At 34.3% G+C, this 22,725-nt stretch overlaps 1 protein-coding gene across 1 annotated transcript in view; it reads right to left on the minus strand.

Annotated features, from left to right (window-relative positions):
- The window catches only part of LOC143916942 (metabotropic glycine receptor), a 298,569-nt gene that overhangs the window by 76,421 nt on the left and 199,423 nt on the right, over positions 1 to 22,725 (minus strand). Inside the window, exon 8 of the mRNA XM_077438248.1 lies at positions 18,770 to 18,984. Coding sequence (XP_077294374.1) covers positions 18,770 to 18,984 — 215 coding nt within the window. The remainder of the gene's footprint in view (positions 1 to 18,769; positions 18,985 to 22,725) is intronic.

Raw genomic sequence — 22,725 nt, forward strand, 5'->3', positions numbered from 1 at the left:
AATAGAGAAGAGATCATAGACAGAGTTTATACGTTCTATGCAAAACTTTACGAGAACAACAACAGTCAATTTCCCGCTCCGGAATCGACACACGGCGAAAGGGTTCCTGCAGTATTGCCTAGCGAAGTGGAGGCCGCGCTAAAAACTGCAAAGAACGGTAAAACCCCAGGGGAAGATAATATTCCCATTGACTTACTAAAATGTGGCGGCCCCCCCTAATTAATATCTTAGCTAGGCTTTTCAGCAAATGCATCCAGAACCAAGCTATACTAGAAGGATGGAATAACGCAAATATCATTTTAATACACAAAAAAGGCGACAAAAGCGATATCAAGAACTACCGACCCATTAGTTTACTTTCAGCGGTCTACAAGCTCTTCACGAAGGTTATTACAGAAAGGCTGAAGAATATCCTCGACGAGAACCAACCTATAGAGCAGGCAGGGTTTAGGGCAAATTTCAGCACAATGGACCACCTCCAAGTAGTTGGCGAACTAATCGAGCGCGCCAACGAATACCAACGGCCATTGTGCCTAGGTTTCGTCGATTATGAGAAAGCCTTCGATACAGTTAGTCATCATGCAGTACTAAACGCTCTAAAAACACAGGGAGTGCCGGAACCCTATGTGGGACTGTTAGCTGCAATATATAAGAATGCCACAGCTTCGGTTAAAATTTTTTCAGGTACAGATAGATTCAGCATAGGAAAAGGAGTAAGACAAGGAGATACAATCTCGCCCAAGTTATTCAATGCGGTGCTTGAGGGAGTTTTCAGGAAATTGGATTGGGATACAGCCGGAGTAAGCATCAATGGTCGCTTTTTGAGTCACCTTCGGTTCGCAGACGATATAGTTTTAGTAGCTCGTGATTCAGCTGACCTACTTATCGGACTAACACAGCTGGACAGGGAAAGTAGAAAAGTAGGATTAAAAATTAACGTAGATAAGACTAAACTAATGTTCAATAGTTATTGCATGCCTGATAGCATCCCCTTAGATGATAAACCAGTAGAAGTAGTAAATAATTATTTATATTTAGGTCAAATAATTGACATGTCTGGTAGTAAAAATGAAGAGATAAAGAGACGTATGAAATTAGGGTGGAGTGCATTTGGACGGATGAATGCTGTTTTTAAATCAAAAATGCCACTCTGCCTGAAGAAAAGGATCTTTGATCAATGCGTTTTGCCAGTGTTGACGTATGGATGTGAAACTTGGACACTGAACGCCAAGATGCAAAATAAAATCCAATGCACTCAAAGAAGTATGGAACGCTGTATGCTTGGCATAACGAGGAAAGACAGGAAGCGGAACACGTGGGTGAGAAATATGACAAGGGTAGTGGACATAGTGGATAGAGTGAAGAGATTGAAATGGCAATGGGCGGGTCACGTAGCTAGGAGGATGGACGAAAGGTGGACAAAAGAAGTGCTTGAATGGTACCCGAGAGAAGGCAAAAGAGTAAAAGGAAGACCGCAAGGAAGATGGGTGAACGGAATTAGGAAAATGTGCGGAATGAGATGGATGAGTGTTGCGCAAAACAGAGACGAGTGGAAGCGTGTTGGAGAGGCCTTCATCCAACAGTGGATGGCGAATGGCTGTAAATGATGATGATGATGATGATGACATATAAGGAAGTATAGTAGTAAACAACAGAAGTCACCCTTTGATGATAGTCTTAATATCAAAATGTATAATACTCGATGTCTATGACGCAAGACTGATTTTTTTTTGAATCAACAAAAAAAATAACTATAAATTTTCAAAAAAGATATTAAGACACCTACCTTCTGTACTCCCCTCTTCCACCATTTATAACAGACCAAATATATACATATAACAGTCTTAAAAACTATTTTTCATTATATTCAAACATTTCTAGTACATTATACACGATCGAGTACGAGAAAGTAGACACAACCACTATATATGTATGTATGTGCAATCGCTCCTACTGAAACGGAGAAGAAACCCCGACATGGAGATCCCGTGAGGAAGCTTCAGAACCGCAGCCTCAAGCTTCCGAGCCTTACATACACAAAGGCTGTATGTTTACTTGGTTACCATATCAATTAAGCAATAACTACCTACATAAGTATATAATAAATTAAATTATTATCTTCCAACAGTCGAGGAAACGTGTTACAACTTGTAACTTTAAACAAAAGCGTGTAACTGAAAATGTGTTTTACACGGTTTCATTTTACTATGAAGTTTTATATATACAAAGGTACATTCATATTATCTATTAAATTGTATTTTTCATTATTTGTATAGTTAAATGTACAAAATGCACGATAAGAAATTAATTTTTAATACTACACACGTAGTTAAAACGCGTGCGTAAATCAAGCAAATTACCATCTGTTACGCGCAACATTTTCATTGAAACGGTGAAGATATACATATTTTTTAAAACAAAATTATTAATTACGGTTCTTTTTTTCTGCAGAGGGCAGATAAACATACATGTGTATATATATACATATATATATATATATATATATATATATATATATATATATATATATATATATATTTTTTTTTTTTTTTTTTTTTAAGAACCCCTCTCTGTTTGCACACAGTTGGTTGAGCCCAGTGGTAAAATGGGCGTTAAAAATGACAGTGCGGCCGCTTATTACCCGGCGCGTTAATTTCCAGCACAGTTTTAACCCTCTCAGTGGCCGCACTCTTAAAATATTCACGAGGCTCGAAGTTTTTTAATCCTTAATGAATACACAGCTAACCGCTCACCTGACGTAGGTGCTCGACCGCTGACCCGAGCGACGCACAAAGTTACAATTTATTCTGAAACACGCTTGCGCGCTTAATAATTAGCTAACTCTCGCGTTATTTTTCAAAGCACATACGCATTTACATATATTAAAAATCCACCCCACCTCTGTCCCTAAAATTTCATATAAATGTTCACGTTCGCATCCCCCGAAATTACGTTGCTTTCAAAATGCCAAATTGGCACAATGGAAAAATATTGTATTGAGCGCAGTCGACGTGACTCGTTATATCAAAATACTAATTGTTTCTATTGTAATGATTTCCTTTGAGAAGATAATAAAAAAAGAGATCGAATTCGACTTTCCCATTTAATGAGCAATTATTTTGCTGCCTGGGCTTATTTTTTGTATTTTTTTATTTACGTCAGATGTCAGATTGTTTTAAAAGTAAAAATGCGATTTTTTCTTGCTGTGTTAATTCGCTTTTTATGATAATTTTTAATGTGTTTAATTTTTTAATGGATATACTTTGATTTATATTTATAATGTATTTTTTAGTACATAAGTATACTTATCCCTCGAAAGCTCAGAGAAAATCAAGTGGTAGGCTATCAATATATTTTAAAATTTAAAAATCAAATGTGCATATAGTATATTTCTTTTTTATAATGTAGTACATAACCTTCGTACAATAGAATAAGCATCCTTTTGTGATATTTTTTTTTTGTATTTATTTATTTATATTTGTTGTATTAAATCAGAATCTAATGCCATATTGTTCATTTTTTTATTGACTCATACCAGTAAGTCAATATTAACTTAATATTTTTATCGATTTATTGGTAATGCTAATAACGGGCGATTTTGCATTCCTTGTGCTGATTTTTGTATTTTATCCAACTATTGAGGCATAAACAATTTTGTAGTTTGACAAAATTGGTAGCGTTTCGATTTACATAGTTTCCAAATATACTTTAAAAGTGAGGGTGATAATCGAATCCATTTGTAGTCGTTCAGTGTCTATTGTTGTCCCAAAGAGGTTAACTTTCTTGTTTGCCTTTCTTCGTTCAGACGAACGGCCTCGACTAAGATTTTCGCAATTACAAAAGAAACAGTAAAAATAAAAAAAAGGAATGTAAGAATCCTTTTCACGTTCCTTAGCTTTTTTTTGAAGAATGTATATGCTGTTGTCGACTATTTCCGTGTTTTAATGAAAACATTCATGGTATATTATGTAATAAAAGGAAACGGAAGGACAAAACGTTTAGGTTTATCGGTTTATTGCATTGCTTCGATTTTTAGGGATTTGGTTATCGAGTCCCTTATTACTCGGAAGATCATTTTATCTAATCTATAATTTGGAAAGAGACTTTGTATGTATCCTTGGTCGTCGTTTTCGTCGTTTTCGTCGTCGTCGTCGTCGTCGTCCGTAGATCGGTGACGTCATCGAACACGTGATTCGATTTTTTTTTTTTCGATCCATGGGCGCCGATTTGTTTTTTTCGTTTCAATGGATTCACCCCCGCGGGGGCGCAAGGCGAGTAGCTTCATGGGGCCCCGCCAGGGGCGCCACAAGGGGCGCAGCCCCGTGGGGCCCCAGCCTCATGGGGCGCAGCCCCATTGGGCTCAAAAGGGGGCGCCACAAGGGGCGCAGCCCCGTGGGGCCCAGCCTCATGGGGCGCAGCCCCATGGGGCTCAAAAGGGGGCGCCACGAGGGGCGCAGCCCCGTGGGGCCCCGGGGGGGCCAGCCTCATGGGGCGCAGCCCCATGGGGCTCAAAAGGGGGCGCCACAAGGGGCGCAGCCCCGTGGGGCCCCGTGGGGCCCCGAAGGGGGCCCGGGGGGCCCAGCCTCATGGGGCGCAGCCCCATGGGGCTCAAAAGGGGGCGCCCAGCCTCATGGGGCTCAAAAGGGGGCGCCACATGGGGCGCAGCCCCGTGGGGCCCCGAAGGGGGCCCGGGGGGACAAGCCTCATGGGGCGCAGCCCCATGGGGCTCAAAAGGGGGCGCCACAAGGGGCGCAGCCCCGTGGGGGCCCGGGGGGCCCAGCCTCATGGGGCGCAGCCCCATGGGGCTCAAAAGGGGGCGCCACAAGGGGCGCAGCCCCGTGGGGCCCCGAAGGGGGCCCGGGGGGCCCAGCCTCATGGGGCGCAAGCCCTAATAGGCATTAACTAAGGGGGGCGAAGCCCTAGACGGCAATTAATCATGGAGGCGCGGAGGGGCGAAGCCCTAAAAGGCAACTGATCATGGGGGCGAAGCCTTAGACGGCATTTAATCATGGGGGCGCGGAGGGGCGAAGCCCTAAAAGGCATTAACTAAGGGGGGCGAAGCCCTAAGCGGCAATTAATCTTGGGGGCGCGAGGGGCGAAGCCCTAAAAGGCATTAACTAGGGGGGGCGAAGCCCTAGACGGCATTTAATCATGGGGGTGCGGAGGGGCGAAGCCCTAAAAGGCATTAACTAAGGGGGGCGAAGCCCGAAACGGCAATTAATCTTGGGGGCGCGGGGGGCGAAGCCCTAAAAGGCATTAACTAGGGGGGGCGAAGCCCTAGACGGCATTTAATCATGGGGGTGCGGAGGGGCGAAGCCCTAAAAGGCATTAACTAAGGGGGGCGAAGCCCGAAACGGCAATTAATCTTGGGGGCGCGGGGGGCGAAGCCCTAAAAGGCATTAACTAAGGGGGGCGAAGCCCTAGACGGCTTTGAATCATGGGGGCGCGGAGGGGCGAAGCCCTAAAAGGCAACTGATCATGGGGGCGAAGCCCTAAACGGCAATTGCTCATGGGGCGTGGAGGGGCGAAGCCCTAGAAGGCAAAGGCTCAGGGGGGTGCCGAGGGCGAAGCCCTAGAAGGCAAAAAAAAAAATTTGATTTTTTTTTTGATTTTTTTTTTATTTTTTTTTTTGATTTTTTTTTTTTTTTTATTTTTTTTTTTATTTTTTTTTTAAATTTTTAAATTTTTTTTTTTTTTTTAATTAAATTAGCTAAGTCATGTTTAAGCGGTTTATATTATAAACACTGAGCGAAGCCGGGTAATACAGCTAGTATTCAATAAAAATAAGTAATTTTCATTAATTTGGGCTAGTTTTTCGACCACTTGAAATAAATTTAAACCTTTATTGGATGCGATTAAATACGTGGGTACTACATACATATATATGTATATATATATATATATATATATATATATATATATATATATATATATATATATATTTATATATATATATATATGTATATATATATTTATATATATATATATATATATATATATATATATATATATATATATATATATATATATATATATATATATATATATATATATATATATATATATATATATATATATATATATATATATATATATATATATATATATATATATATATATATATATATATATATATATATATATATATATATATATATATATATCAGTGGCGGGCGGTGACTTTTCAAACAAGGGATGCTGTCCCTTGTTTGAAAAAAAAAACCGACCAATTTATTTTTTAAAATTTAATTTTATTCTTCGTTCCTTTTTACAAAATTCATCGATAACCGCATCATAGAATTTTTTATTGTTTTTTAAATTTGACATTATTTTCTTTTCGATTGCAATTAAAGCAAGACCAGAGAGTCTTTCTTCACTTTGACTACTTCTGGTGAACGTTTTAATTCTTTTCATAGTCGAAAATGATCGTTCAGCCGATGCGCTCGTGGAAGGTATCGTACAAATTAATTGTATTAAACTAAATACTTGTTCCAAAACGTCTATTAGATCATCTTTCACAATTAATTCCTTTACGTCATTTATAGATTTCAAATGAAAATCTTGCGTTGAGTACATGTAAATTAATTCGCTTTTTAATTTCATAAAATCAAAGTATTTTCCATAAGTTAGGTGGAGTGATTTAAATAGGAAATCTGGAAAATTATTTTCATATTCTTTAAATTTTTTGACGTTAAAAAATTCGAGAAATTTTAAATTTTCGATATCTCGAAATCGATTGGTTGTATTTACTGAAAGAGTTTCTAAAATTTCAGAATAGTGAAGTTTATACGTTGTTTTCACATCTTCTTCACATTCAGCATATTTTCTTTTTCTATTAAAATTTTTAGTTATTACTTTGTTCCACAATGAATCAAAATCGTCTTTTTTGTTATCTAAATATTTTACAAATTTTTTAATTTCACTTACGCAATACGATATGTCAAAGGTTTTTTTTTGTAAAATTTCAAATAAAAAATCTGCCGAATTAAATATTGCAGAAAATAAATGCAAATTGAAATTGAATTCAAACTCTTTTAAATAACGATGAAGGACTTCAGCATTTATGACAGCATCAGTATCCCATTCGTCTTCGTCATTAATTATTTGATTAAATATTTCCATTAATTCTGTTTGATATTCTAATATCATATTTAAAATTTTGCTATTGTAGTTCCATCGTGTAGGGGCAGCAGTGGGAAATCGTTTTTTTATTTGACAATCGAGAAGGAAAATTCTTCTTGAAGACTTACAAAAAAAAGTTGAAAATGACAACATACGGCTGAAAAAACGTTTGCATCCGGATATATGTTTAACAGATTGCGACAAAACTAAATTCAATCTGTGAGCGTAACAATGGACAAATAAAGAATTAGGACAAATATCTCGAATTTTTCGTTGCACTCCATTATGCTCCCCGGACATTACAGCCGCTCCATCGTACGTTTGTGCAATTAATTTGTCCAAACAACCAAATTCTTCCAAGGTCTCACGTATGTGCTGAAAAAGAGCATTAGCTGTTCTATTGGGACTAACATCGACAAATCCAACAAATCTCTCCTGAATTTCATTATTTTCATCTACATATCTAAAAATAGTAGATAGCTGAGCTTTGCGACTGATATCTGTAGATTCGTCCACAATTATGGAAACAAATTTTGATGCACGTATTTCAGTTTTAATCTCATCTAGCAAGACTTTTGATATTGCGGATACCAAGTCATTTTGTATATGGTTCGATAGTCCAGTAAACACCGTAGAGTTATCTAAATGAGTTTTCAATTTTATGTCTGATTCACTCAACAGATACAGCAATTCAATATAATTCCCTCTATTTTCCGATTCCTGGTGCTCAAAATGTCCTCGTAAAGGTTGTTCTTGTTTTGCTAAAAAACAGATCGCGCTTATTAATTTCGACAAAATGTATCTATTTGCAGTAACTTCTTTGTTGTGCATTTCAATATTTGCTTTAAATTGAGCACTTAAAAAATTTTCTATACGAGGTCCCTTTCCAAATTTTTTAAATTGAGCAGCAGAACATATGTGAGCTTGAGAACATTCATGTCTCTTGCGCGATTTACTTAAATTGTTTAGGTCAGAAAATCCAAATTTACTCCAGACATTCACTTCTTGAGAAAATAAAATACATGGCCAACAGAATAATTTCGTTAAGTGAGCACATCCACAAATCCATGAAATTTTTTCGTATGTTTCTGTGTTAAAATACCTTTTAAATGTTTTTGTTTTAGACTGAATATTTAATATTGGTGTGGGTTTGGGGCTCTTAACAATAATCTCCTTTTCATTAAATGGGAGAGAAGCAAATCTTCTTTTCAGCACATTTTCAATTAAACAATTGCAATTATTATTGATTTCGACGACAAGTCCACTCTCATTGTTATTTTCGATATCCATATTAAAGGCAATAATGAAAACTCGTAAGTAGTGGAACAGTAAACTAAAAATAAAGTTAGACGAAACTAATTAAAATGAAAACTTAATTCAAAAGTAAAAAATAACCAACTTACAGTATAAATGATTAACTTCGTCTAAAGAAATGAATCGGCTAGCTTTTTGATAAATAACTTGGGGCGTAGCGTGCGGAAATATCGATCAACAGCGGCTTCCAAGTGAAACTCAATAGATAAGCAAACAGAGAAACCGAATCCACCGTAGAGGTTAAACAAGTGTCAACGCGTCCGCGCGAATATGACAGCCTCATAGTGCGCATGCGCAAATGGGATCGGTCCGAACTCCGAATCCATGACGCGCGCGCACTTCACTCAGCGTCTACTCGCCAGCGTCACTCGCCTGTGGCCGGCCTATGCGAATGCGGCCTATGCGAATCCTTAATAAAAATTATCAAAAGATCCTATATAATGCATCATGTAACAAAAAACACGTGATATGTGAAATATATATCATATACTACATCATAATCACGTACATCACTAAGAATACATCGAAGCGAAATTCAAATATTTATTAAAAATACTCTTGGCTTTTTAAAGTTATAGGGGATGCGCCGCATCCACCGCATCCATGGACCGCACGCCACTGATATATATATATATATATATATATATATATATATATATATATATATATATATATATATATATATATATATATATATATATATATATATATATATATGTATATATACATATGTATGTAGTATGTGAATTAGGGAGCCCATTCGTCCCGGCTTATATGTGGATCTGGCTCCCGGTCCACGAGTCAGTTGTCACGGTATTATATCTTGCTAATTAGATAAACAAAAACAACGTAAGAAAAACAATTTAAATAAATGTGAGGATGAAAGCAAGGAAAGTAGGCGGCATGAGATTTGAGTCGAAGAGCTTGCCTAACATACATATGTATGTTCGTCCCTGTGACCTGAAATACTTAATCGCATACACACATCCGTGAGATGGAAACGATGGTCCCGGGCATCAAAATCTGAGGGCGCCAAAATCATCATCACAAAGTTGAATAAAAAAAATGCGACAAGGTCCAGAATTTTGAGGTGAAAATTAATAACACAGATATCATTTCCGGTTTTGAATGAAAATTTTCAAAAAAAAATACCATTTAAAGTTCTTCGATTAATCGAAACATTTAATTTGAAAGTAAATTACATATAAAAAATTTGAAGATAACATATTGAATTTTTCAATAACCACCGCATTACCTGAAAAATCTTTCAGTAAACTTAAAATTATCAAAAGTTATTTAAGATCTTCAATGGCTCAGAACAGACTGAATAATTTTTGTGCACTTTTAATTGAAAGTAAGGCAACACAATTCTTAGATTTACAATTATAATCATTGACGACTTTGATTCCTCGAAGGAAATATTTATGAATAGAATTGTAACTAATGTTTTTGTTCATTAAAAGAAGTTCAAATATGATTTTTGTAGGAAGAGGGGTCGCCAAATTCAAGAATTTGCCATCCACCTTTTGTTTTCGAGTAATATGACGTTTTTCGTTTATGAAACCAAAATGAAAATACTGAAAGTGTTCCCATAAATTTATCTATCCATTCACATTTGTGTAATATTATATAATATGGAGATGTTTAGTTTTAATAACTCACGAGTTAAGTATATGTATGTAAATAAAACTGCAGGTTTGTCAATTATAGTTGAAATCACGAGTTTTAATTCCACTTTAAATTATTACATAGTATTCAATTCCCAAATATCCCGGTCAACATCTCTACAATTATATATATATATATATATATACATATATATATATATATATATATATATATATATATATATATATATATATATATATATATATATATATATATATATATATATATATATATATATATATATATATATATATATATATATATATATATATATATATGTAACTGATTTGAAATTGTAATTAATTGGAGGGAGCCGTTTTGTTCTTGTGATTATATACGTAATCTTAACTGTAGTTATAACTAAGTGCAACTGTAATTGTATGTAACTGTTTTGTAATTGTTTAAGTGTAATTTTAAATTAATGGGTCGATCGGGACGATCTCTCTTAAGAAGGGGGTTATGTAACGTTACATAGAGAGACGCCCCGTAGACCGGTGACGTCATGGTGACGCCGACCAATGGTGGAGTCGGGCGTTGCGGCCAATGGCTGCACCCGACTCCTTGACCAATGATAATACGTGTATGCGCTGAGCGCTCTATGATATAAGAATGGTACGCTCTCGATCGGGGGCATTCGGATCCTGACCTCCACCGGACGAGCAGCAATAAAGACCTGGAACCTGCCTGCGTGTTTTCTTGTACCTCGACCTGACTCCACTTACCTTTGAATACTCTTCAATATATATATACATACATACATACCTATATATACATATATGTACATATATCTCATATGTAAATTCAATAGATACCCGAAAAAAAACTATTTCAAACCTTTTATGAGAACTTTAGGGAGCAAAATAAATATTATGTAAAGGTCTTCTTATAGACACTAGCATTGTTTGCACACATTTTCCATCTTCACAGGCCATTCAAGTTTCCTTTCGCATCATCCAGCCATAAAAATAAATTTATGTGTACCAGTTTGATACAAAATACGCCGAAAATAAATAACAATGCAAATAACGTACAAAGCAAACAGCTCGACTGAAAAATCAAATATGCCACAAGTACGTACAACAACAACCACTTTATATACCTATAAATATAACTTTGGTAAAACTAGTTCGGATAAATATTTCTTGTTATTGTTTATACCATTTTTTATTTAGTTTATAATGTACATATGTATATATATATATATATATATATATATATATATATATATATATATATATATATATATATATATATATATATTTATATATATATATAATTTTTTTTCTTATATGATTACGAGACGCACCGATTGATTGCGACTGTAAACACGCATGTTATTTGAAACAAATTATGTCACACAGAAATGTTTTTTGTTCCCTTTTAAATGTCTTTTTTTTCCCTTTTTAAATTTCAATTCTTTCAGTCGCTTTTGATCAGCGAAGTAGTAACAAGTGCATGTATTCAGAGCAGATTTTTTCGTTACATGCGTATTTTTTATTATTTTCAATTGATGATGGATTCTGCATCGAATTTCGAGAATATTTGCAAAGATAAAATTTGCAACCCGATCAAATCTATAATGCAGATGAAACAGACCTATACTGGAAGTACTTTCCGACAAAAACGCTGGCTTCAATGAGAGAAAAGTCCGCTCCTGGACATAAATCGTCTAAAGAAAGGATAACTGTCATGTGTTGCGGAAACGCATCAGAACTCATGAAATGAAACTTTTGATGATTGGGAAAGCAAAGAAACCTCGATCTTTCAGGTAGCTAAAATGAAAAATCTTTCCGTCGATTACACTGTTCGACAAATGACGACTTTTTTTTGGTTCAGAGACAAGATATGACTTTTATTATAGATCTATGCCCAGTGAATACAAATCTGGTAATAAAAAATGTTGATTGGCTTGAGATTCGGAGATACATACATATGTATGTGTTTTTTAAATCGCGCGATTTTTCTATATCTTGGTGTTGTTCGTTCAATCTCTCAAAATCTGTCGATTTCCTTTTACAAAATGAATATTGGAATTTATAATCGAATATTTTATCTTTCATTTGTAGTACTTTGCAACTTTGAAATATGTGTATCTAAGTAGTCGTCCAGTTCAAATCAAAAGTACGTATTTTCATTTGGGATTTTTTCCCACTGCTAATACTATTTTATATTGAGTATTTTCTATTGAAACATGTTTATTGGGATAGTATTCTGGCCACACTATCCCAATAAACACTACTTTTTGTTTTTGTCTAAAATGGTTAATTGGAAATGTGCTGAATTTTAAATCAGTATTTACAAGAATCCGAATTGAATTAATTGGGATAATTTATTAAATTGTATTTATATGAGAATTAAATAAAATTGCACTTAGAAAAATCATATTTCGACTATTCTTGTGGATTAATAACAAAAATTCTATTGATAACTGGCTTACCTCGATAAAATAAAATAATTTTTGTTATTAATCCGCAAGAATAGTTTATTGATTCGTTTATTTTATCAAGAATAATTAATAATTAATAATAAGAATGATTAATTCGTTTATTTAATCATGGATGGACAGGGAGACGTTTGAAGATTGGTTAAAAAAGAAATGGGTTCTAAAGGTGCAAGATTTAAAAAGAAATAAGAGATTTCTAATAGGAGAAATATTCTTCCTGACATGGAAACAGATTTAGTGGATTCTGAAGAGAATGAAGCAAATGATATATCTGAAATGTGTGGATTATTGGAAAATTTAAAATGTTTTGAAAACGTGAATAAGGAAAACATCGATGAGTGACTCAATCATGATTTAAGTGATCCAGGTTTTAAATGCATGGATGATGCAGATATCGTTTCTTTTGTTTCTCAAGAGGAAGAAAATGAGAGTGACACTACAAGCGAAGATGATACCAGTGGTTACATTAGTCATAAAACGGTACAACACTAGTACTAACTACTAACGGCCACTTATATGCTTAACTATAAGCGTTTTTCTTAATAAATAGAGTATTAAAATTATGAAACAAAAATTTGTGTTGTAAATATGATATTATATTCGAAACCAAGTCAAAATATGATGATTCAGAATATCCGTGTTTTTCAATTATCTGTGCCCTTTCTCCCCAAGATTAGCCCGGATAATCGAGAGTGTACAATATATATATGTACATATATATGTATATATATATATTTTTTTCTTGCCTTTTCCTTTGCGGCGCCTGTGTACATCACACGCTTCGCACACGCCACCCGCTGGTATTGTAGTTTCATTGAGCTTTCATAATCACCCATTACATACATATGTAGGTGGGCTATGTGGTTGTATTATTCCGCATTGTGAATCCTCTTGGGAATTTTAATTCTCCGAATTGATGCAGTCTGCTAATATTGTTCAATTGTGGATGCATTTACAGCAAATCTGGCGAATAATGGAACTTGTCCGGCACAAACCCGTTTATTTCAATAATATCACCCCAGGGTGGAAACGGACACCAATCTAACTACCCGGAATATCAACATTGTGCGAATGCAAATATTATACATATGTATCTACATATGTATAGATGTACATACATATGTACATATCTACATACATACATATATATCTGTCTGGTATTAATCATACATTATATGTATGTATGTACAACCAAGGATTATACCTTACGTTATTTCTGCAGAAGGGTGGCACTTATTATTGAAAACACGGAAAATCCGTTAATGTTAATATTAATTTTTATTTTGTTTAAGAATACAATGTCATATTTCTTACGCCGCCGCATTTTTATTGATTATAAAGAATTTCATAGAGTGTATAAAATTAGTACTTGCTATTTGAAATACAATGAATTAATACTATTCTTACAAAATTAAAATAATTTATTTCATAAGTCATAAGTTATGTTAGGCAAAGTATAAAAATTAAGATTTCGTCGTATATGATTATCTAAAATTCGTTAAAATAAACGAATAATATTTTAAGATACCACCATAAGGATTCAATTAATCGTAAATACTGTTTAATAGTCATTTGGAAATTATTAAAATTAGCCCTAGATTATTAACTCGCACTGTAGATGAAGTTTTGTGATCATGCGAAAATTCGAACTCGAGATTTTGACTGATTCGAAATAAATAATCACTTAATTTATTGATAAAAAAATCACTAAATTTAATAAACTGGAAGTGGGATTTTTTACTCTTAGAAAGGTCAAAAATGTTGTGGCCACTATTCTGTCCACATCCCTGAACGTATCAAACTGAAAATTTATATTTGTATTTTTTATGTACTATTTTAGAGCCGATAAGATTTTGATCAGAATTCGTAAACCGGAAGAAGTATTTTTTTATAAAACCATATTTCATTATTTTATTTTGACCTTTTAAATTATTTTTATTTTCTTGATATTTAATGAGTATAATACTGATAGTGATTTTAAGTAATAAAAAAATTTGAACAAAATCCGACAACCAGAAGTAGAACTTTTGTCTTGTGAAAGTTTCCATACATATGCGCTCAATTTGTATGGAAAATGCTGTCATAGCTATTAGTATTTCATAATGCTGTCGGTATGTGTGAATGTGTCTGTACGGTTCAATATCGAATTTTGTTTTGTGACCTTCTTATATTCCTCAAATACATTTGAATTTTTTTTTCATAGGCGGATCTAAGGGAGGTATCATGGGTGCTTTTCTCCCTCCCTCTTTTTATCATTTTTATTTTTCAGTATAGTTTGGATCAATACCCAGTGCTAATATCCAATTTAGGTAACATTCAATAAGATGTTTAATTACATTAAAAGTTAAATTACAAAAGTAGAGTTTTCAGGTTTTTTGAGTTTTTCTCCGGAACCTTTCAGAAGATAAATACCTTTCAATATATTGTGGTATACATAAATTATATTATAAATACCTTTCAATATATTGTGGTTTATAAAATTAGCATATTGAACCTTTCAATATATTGTGGTATACATAAATTACTTTTAAAGGAAAAACCAGAATTATTCCTGCATCTACAAACTTAAAATTCGATACAAATGAAAAAAATGGACATACAATATCTTTGCACCAAGCCATCGATATGTACTTAAGGTTTCTGGACCCAACCCGACCCGGACTCGACCCGGCCGTGTAATGTCTTAAAACCCGGACCCGGATCCGGCTTTCAAAACCCGCCGTGTCCGAGTATTTAAAATTTCTAGTATTAACGTAAAAATTCAAAATGATTTTCAGTCGATACATTGAAAATATCCAAATATGTATGTATGTATGCATGTGTTATTTATAGATTTTGCGTGTACATGATTCATATACATATACATACATATATGACCTTATTTGTTTAAGAACTAGATTTCACGACTTGTGACAACCGAAAACGATACGTACTGAGATTTCGCTAAATTTAGATAGTTAATTTGAATAGGTCACAAAGTGAAACAAAGTTCATTGATTGAAAAATCCTCGGGCTAAATGATAATGTAGCAATAAGGTATTTTAAATTTAAAAATCGAAAGCATATTGATAATTTTAATTATGAAATCGTTATGAAATGTTAAATATAATACATCAATATACAGTGATAAATATAAACATAAAACGTAATAGTTATATAGTATAATTGATGATCTTAAAAACAATACAATTGATGATAAAACCCATGTGAAAATAACAATTTAAGCCAGATTCATATCTATGTACCGGAAGACAAAAAGGATTAGTAAAAACCTAAGGGAAAAACCATAAGTTCCTTTTTTACGGAATATGTATAAGTAAAGTACGTTCAGTCTTAGTTCAACTTTCGTTTGAGACATTCATCCGAAAAAGGTAGACAATCTTAATACAAGTAAAACCAATCATTTCGGGAATTTAAAGTAAGAGTTTTCTCTTTTTAAAAATACGCAAAAGCGTACCGTCAACCTTCATAACCTTTATAATGCTATTTGCACCATTAAACCTACATATGTACGTATACTGATAACGAGAGAACATTTTCGGTATCGAATAATTTTTGTACTAAACTGAGATCGGCATTGGGGGATAAGTCTCTCAATGCTTTAGTGTTTCTCAAATATTGTTTTATTAAAATTAGGAAAACGAAATAAAATTTTAATTATATTGTAATTTGTAAATTGTAATTTTGTCTATAAATATTTATATTATGATACATGTACATGGTTTTATTTGAATTTTTATTTCTTTATTATATGTTTTTATCGCCTTTTACATAATAAATAATTTGAAATATGGAAGTTTTTGATTTTGATTTTGGACCCGAATCCGACCCGGACCCGTCGGGTTTTCAAAATATTGGACCCGGATCCGTCGGGTTTTGAAAACCCGGGTTTTCAGAAACCCTATTAAATGTACTGATAAATATCAACAGCAATTTTTAACTTTTTCAGCTATGTGATAAATAATAAAAAAGCAGTTGCTGGAATTTAATAATTGACTACGAATTTGTACGCTTATCGCATACGTTTATGCGAGAAACGCGGCCATTCCGCGTTTGCGATTTATGAATAGGTACATATGTACATTCATACATGTACATATATTAGAAATAGGTCTCATTTGGCCATATTATGGCTCCAACATGTGTTTGTTTCGAAAAGTTATGGGGTGGGTTAAATCTGTTATACATTTTGCTTGGAAATTGATATGTCACACGGAGGGATCGTTGTGGGTCGCACTAGGAACGCGTGACTTGAATTCCATACATGTTACCGATATTCAATTTCTCGTTTGAAAATTTCATAAATGTGTATAGGAAAATTTCAAAAGAGCCAAATAATTACATCGAGTATATGTAATCCTTCTTTGGAACACACAAACACTTCCATGTGTATAGAGTATTCATTTGTAAATGAAATACATATGTATGTACATAAATACATTAGGTATCTTTAAATTCAAATGTGCTATAAAAAATTCCTTCTGTAATTAGATTGGAATCTTAACAATAGAAAAATTCACAGCTGAACAAAAAATCAATATCGTGGACCTTTAGTTTAAATTTAATTTGACAAATAATTGGATACAAATTTTGAACATCGATTCGCAAGCGCTCTAACCATTTAAGGACATCTAAGATGATCTTGTGCTGCGTACTAAGCACCCGTGCCCATAAAAAGCGCAATTAATATTTGTATGAATTGAAAAATATTGAAATTACTTTTTTAAAGTTTTTTTTTAAATCCTTGTGTTAATTTTATGATACCGTACGTACATATGTACATATGTACATACACACATAGCAGTGGCATGCGGTAAAATGTTCCCTGCTTTTGTCGCACCGTCTCAATTACGTGAGCGCGAGTAAACTACAAGGAGTCTAGGTGACATCATATCAAGTCCTTTTGTATCCTCCTCGCGCACACGCAAGTATGGTTGTGCGACAAAAATAGCTAGATTTTCATCGTGCGCCCCTGATACATAGATACATATTAATGTAGTATATGAGGTATAAACAGGTCCGGCCTCAGGTTATTTGTGCCCCTAGGCAGTTTGGTTTTTAGCGCTCTTTCCTCCCATATTTTTTTTCAACATTATTTTTATATCAAGCATGTACTTGTTAAAGAAAAATATGTATATTAAAAAAAAAACATGAAATTAAATTTACAAATTATTATTCAAAAGAGGCACGTTTTATTTTCAATGTATAATATTAGTAAAAATGAATAAATTAAAATTTGCAAAACTAACATGTTATTATGTGGAACATATTTTAAAAAATACATAAAATTAAAATTAGAAACTATTTTTCAAACGATATGGAAGAATTGATTACAAATTTTCAATATTCAATACTTCCAATATTTTGTTCAACGTCACATTTTAGCAATATTTTATTAAAACACAATTCCACGTAACCATTTGCATCAACTGTAGCCAATTATTTGAGTCGGGAGATAAGTTTAATTCAGTCGTTGATATTTGATAGTCCACTTCATGCGTACCTCGTGAATTCTTTTATAGTCAGTATTGTTAGTTCGAGTAGGAAAAATTAAGTTCATAGAAATTTTTTTTTCAATTTTATAGTCAAAAAATAAAATAAAAAATGGAGCGCCTTGAAGCGCCTCTTACATACATAGTTATGGTGCCCTAGGCACTTGCCTCGTCTGCAGCCCCTTGGAGCCGACCCTGGTTGTATATTTTATATACTAAGAGTATACATACATATTATGTACATACATATATAGTTTAAATTTAATTTAATATATCTTGATAAATTTTGCAATACCAATCTTTGATATAAATGGATAAAGATTGATGCGGTGCATTAAATTAGCTGAAAATGTCCGGTTTCGAAATTGACATAGAAGAAGTAATTAAGTCAATATAAAGAGATCAACGATCGTAAAAACGTTTATTCTTTCAGAGCCGGGAAAGCACTGTCGGGAAAAAATAAAAAGTTTTGAAAGTTCGCTAGAATGGAAAAAGCGAGTGAACCGGATTTGCAGAAAATTCTGAAAAATAATTCGGCACCGGCTAAGGAATGTCGATTGGTAGTAAATTTCTTTTAAATATAAATGAACAAGATTTTGTTGTTTATATTTAAAAGGAAATGTTTTTGCACGAGCCCGGTTGCAAATTCATATTTCACATTTATCGAATCGTTTCTTTTGATGATTTTTTTTTCAGTTTCAATAAAAAATAATGAGCAAGTATTACTTACGACTTGTGAATGAATGGTCCCACCAGTCCGTCTTGCACAGGTAAGCTTTGAGATCAGTCGCCGTTCTTCCAACGATAACAACAGGCGGTGCAACCAACGTTCTGATGATAAGAAAAACACTGAAAACGGCCACTATTATTCCCAGTCTTTTCAGCAGGTTGAAATCGGTTATTTTCACCGCTTTCGCCGACCTCACTCGGAAAATTACCGATATTCTGAAAAGAAACAAAAACAAGTACGATAAATTTTAACTATGTTAATTTTCGATAACTGCGAAACAACAGTTTTGAAATTTCAAGTTGTTACGCTGGGTTAACACGATTAACTAAATTAATATTTATATTCTCACATCAATTGATCACGCAAACACTTATTCAAAAATATGTACGAACTCCTTGAATACGCTTGAAATTCATTTAAAATACTTTTTCTTTTTTTAGTGTACACTTTACCGTACCATGTTTGGGTGCTTTTTTATCCTCCATTTGAAATAGCCTTAACGTGTAGGATAATATTTCAACAACAGCAAAAGAAAAATAAAAGAGTTCGTAGTATAAGGTAAAGAGGTCGTAAACAACCGGTTTTGACTTTATCCTAATATTTATCTTTTCCAAGTGAAAAAGCGGGATAACTGGAAATGAGAAACAGTAGAAAACGATACAAGCTAAAAAGGAATATTTTACACGCATTCGTAAGAGAAATTGCCAATGTCAAATAAATCCAAACTCATTTACTGGAAATGTAGTATTATGTAACAGTGTAAGCAGTGGCGGATTATCGAACAGCAAAATTGGCGCATATATGTGTCCTCTAAATTTAAGGGGCCTCCAAATCGTTCTGAGAAAAATTAAAATTCGGAAATTCCTATGCATTTTGCCATAAAATATTGGAGTTTACGACTACTTTTAAATGTAAAGTACAAAGCTTTGCGATAATTGCTTTCGCCGTCGTCGACTTTTTGGCCTTTCTAGATAAATTTCACTGCTACAAAAGAATTCGCCAACTAATTACATTAAAATGGCAGAATATTGGAACAACTTGAAGAACAGTCTTCTGAAAGAACTGTAGAGCAGCTCCTTAAAAGGAACGAAAACCAACCTCTTGAAAGTACCGAAAAGCAGCCCTGTAGAAGAACTGAAGAGCAGCTCCCTGATAGGAACGAAGATCAATCTTTTGAAAGGGCCGAAAAACAGCCCTATAGAAGAACTGATGAGCAGCTCTCTGAAAAGAACGAAGACCGACCACTGGAAAGGATCGAAGAGCAAGTCTGTAGATGAACTGATGACCCCTTTGGGAAAATTAATGAGCAGAATCCTACAACGTCTGAAGAACAGACTACTGAAAGACACTGAAGAAAAGTTTTCTGAAAAAGAAAATGAGGAAAAAGCGTCGTCCGAGGGTCGATGAATTGGTATATATCACCGTCAAGTTAGTATAAACAATTCTATAGAATTTCAACGAGACCGCTCTAATCCCGCACGATACCGCAAGATCCGGCGTATCATACCGGGTATGAGCGTATTTTTTTGTGTTTAAAACTATCTAAAAAAAAATATCCCGCGTACAGCATACCACTCCCTTGCTGTGTGATCGCGCCCTTATGCACCCCCATATCATGAGTAGAGGTAGGATAGTCACAGTGCTATCCATTGTTACATTGTTGTAAATCCTTTGTAAAAAATGTTCGGCAAACCTTTAACAATGCATTTACAACCTTTGAACAATACGCGGCACCTTCTGGGTCCTGTGACTAATCATGAGATATGGGGAATGCTTCACGGTTTGTGAAACGAAACTTTTGTGAAAACGTTCTCCACTTCTATGGCGAACTGTGGTCTTCCATCTAATTCCGATGAGATTGAACTTCGATTCATCCGAGAATACCACCCTGTACTAGTCCTCTGATGTCTAATTCTGCTTGTCGTTGGCCCATTCTAATCATTTTTTCTGCATTAAAACCGTCAGAAGTGGCTTTTTCACGGGTTTCGTCGCTCTAAATCCTAATTTATTCAGCTTCCTTTAGATCGTATAGGTATGTACTACTGTGGATTTTTTATCGGATTTTAAAGAATCCAATGAAAGTATATTGTGTGAAATGTGATTTATTGACTAATTCAAATGTTGGTAATTTAATTTATAAGCTACTGACCAACTGATTACACATTTTTTGTTTTGGTATTTGTAGTAAGATTCATTATTTAACGGGTCAATATAAGATTATCGTTATACCAAACGATAATGAAGATGAGTTTTCTTTCAATTTTTATTTCTTCCTCTCATTTTCATTCTGCTAATATACCGGCTCCGGGTGGATGGTTGTTTGATGGTGTTGATTTCGTGATCCTCAATAGTTTGTTTTTTGCTTGTAATTGGGATAAACTATATGAGTGCGTTGATGTTAATTCTGCCGTTGATTCCTTTTATAGTATCGTTAACTCTGTATTTGATAAATGTTTTATGAGAAAGCGTCAAATTAATGAAGCAAGGGTTTACCCAAAGTGGTATAATTCCCGAATAATTTCATTAATGCACAAGAAAAATAATGCACATAAAATATGGAAAAAATATAAAGATCCTACATTTTTTATTGATTTCTGTAACTTGCGTACTCTTTTTAAGCGGATCTCGACTTCCGCTTACGAGGAATACATTACTAATTGTGAAAATTCAATTGCTCAGAATCCGAAAAATTTTTGGAGCTTCATCAACAGCAAACGAATTATAGATTCAAAACTTACGAAAATGCACGATATGGATGAGGACTTTATTGGTCATGACAGCATCGCAAATGCCTTTGCTAACTATTTTCATTCGGTTTTTGATTCGACTACTGTTATGACTTCCCCTAGTTTAGATTCCTCCATGTTTCCATTATTGTCTGTTGACAAGTTCCATTTATCTGATTTACGCTACGGTTTTGGTAAAATTAAAAATATTAAATCTTTTGGACCAGATTTCATTCCAGATTTCATTTTAAAGGGTAGTGAGCCTGGACTCTCGCCTCCATTGATTTTTATTTTTAATCTAATGCTGAAGACTTCAGTTTTTCCTGTATCATGGAAGTGTTCGAAAGTAACTCCGATCCATAAAAAAGGTGATAAGTATTCCATTAGAAACTATCGCCCGGTTGCTATAATATCCTCTTCTGCAAAACTTTTTGAAATTATACTTCATAGGTATATTTTCAATCATTGCCAGAGTATGATTATTGATCAGCAACATGGATTTCGTCCACAACGTTCAACGACCACAAATTTGTTGTCATTTTCTGGTTTTGTAACAGGTTCCTTGGATGCTAATATTCAAACAGATACTGTTTACACGGATTTCGAAAAGGCTTTCGACAAAGTAAATCACTCCATCCTTATCAATAAACTAATTGGTTATGGTTTCTCATATGGTCTCTCTCAGTTATTCACAAATTATCTCAAGGATCGACGTCAGTTTGTAAAATATGGAATTTATTCTTCTGTTGAATACCCAACCTGCTCTGGTGTTCCACAGGGTTCTAATCTTGGCCCCTTACTATTCATTTTATTTGTTAATGATATTAGGGAAATATTCCACAACTGCAACTTCTTATTATATGCAGATGATCTAAAACTTTTTAGGTGCGTTGAATCTTCTTCCGATGCTCTACTGCTACAGAGCGATTTAGATTCACTCGTTATTTGGTCACACTCAAATTGTCTTCCGATAAGCGTTGAAAAGTGTCACATTGTCTCTTTTTCCAGATCTCGATCATCAATTGAATTTGGTTACAATATTGATGGCTCTATTCTTGCCCGTCACACACATATCAAGGATTTGGGAATTACTTTTTCAAATATCTGGAATTTTAATTCTCATATCCAAGATGTGTGCAATAGGGCTACAAAAACTTTAGGCTTCGTCATCAGAAACTCACGCGCCTTTAATAGCACCAGAGTGACGCGTTTACTGTATACTACATTGGT

This window comes from Arctopsyche grandis, chromosome 1, assembly GCF_051622035.1.
Source record: "Arctopsyche grandis isolate Sample6627 chromosome 1, ASM5162203v2, whole genome shotgun sequence".
In the NCBI taxonomy this organism is placed as follows: Eukaryota; Metazoa; Arthropoda; class Insecta; order Trichoptera; family Hydropsychidae; genus Arctopsyche; species Arctopsyche grandis.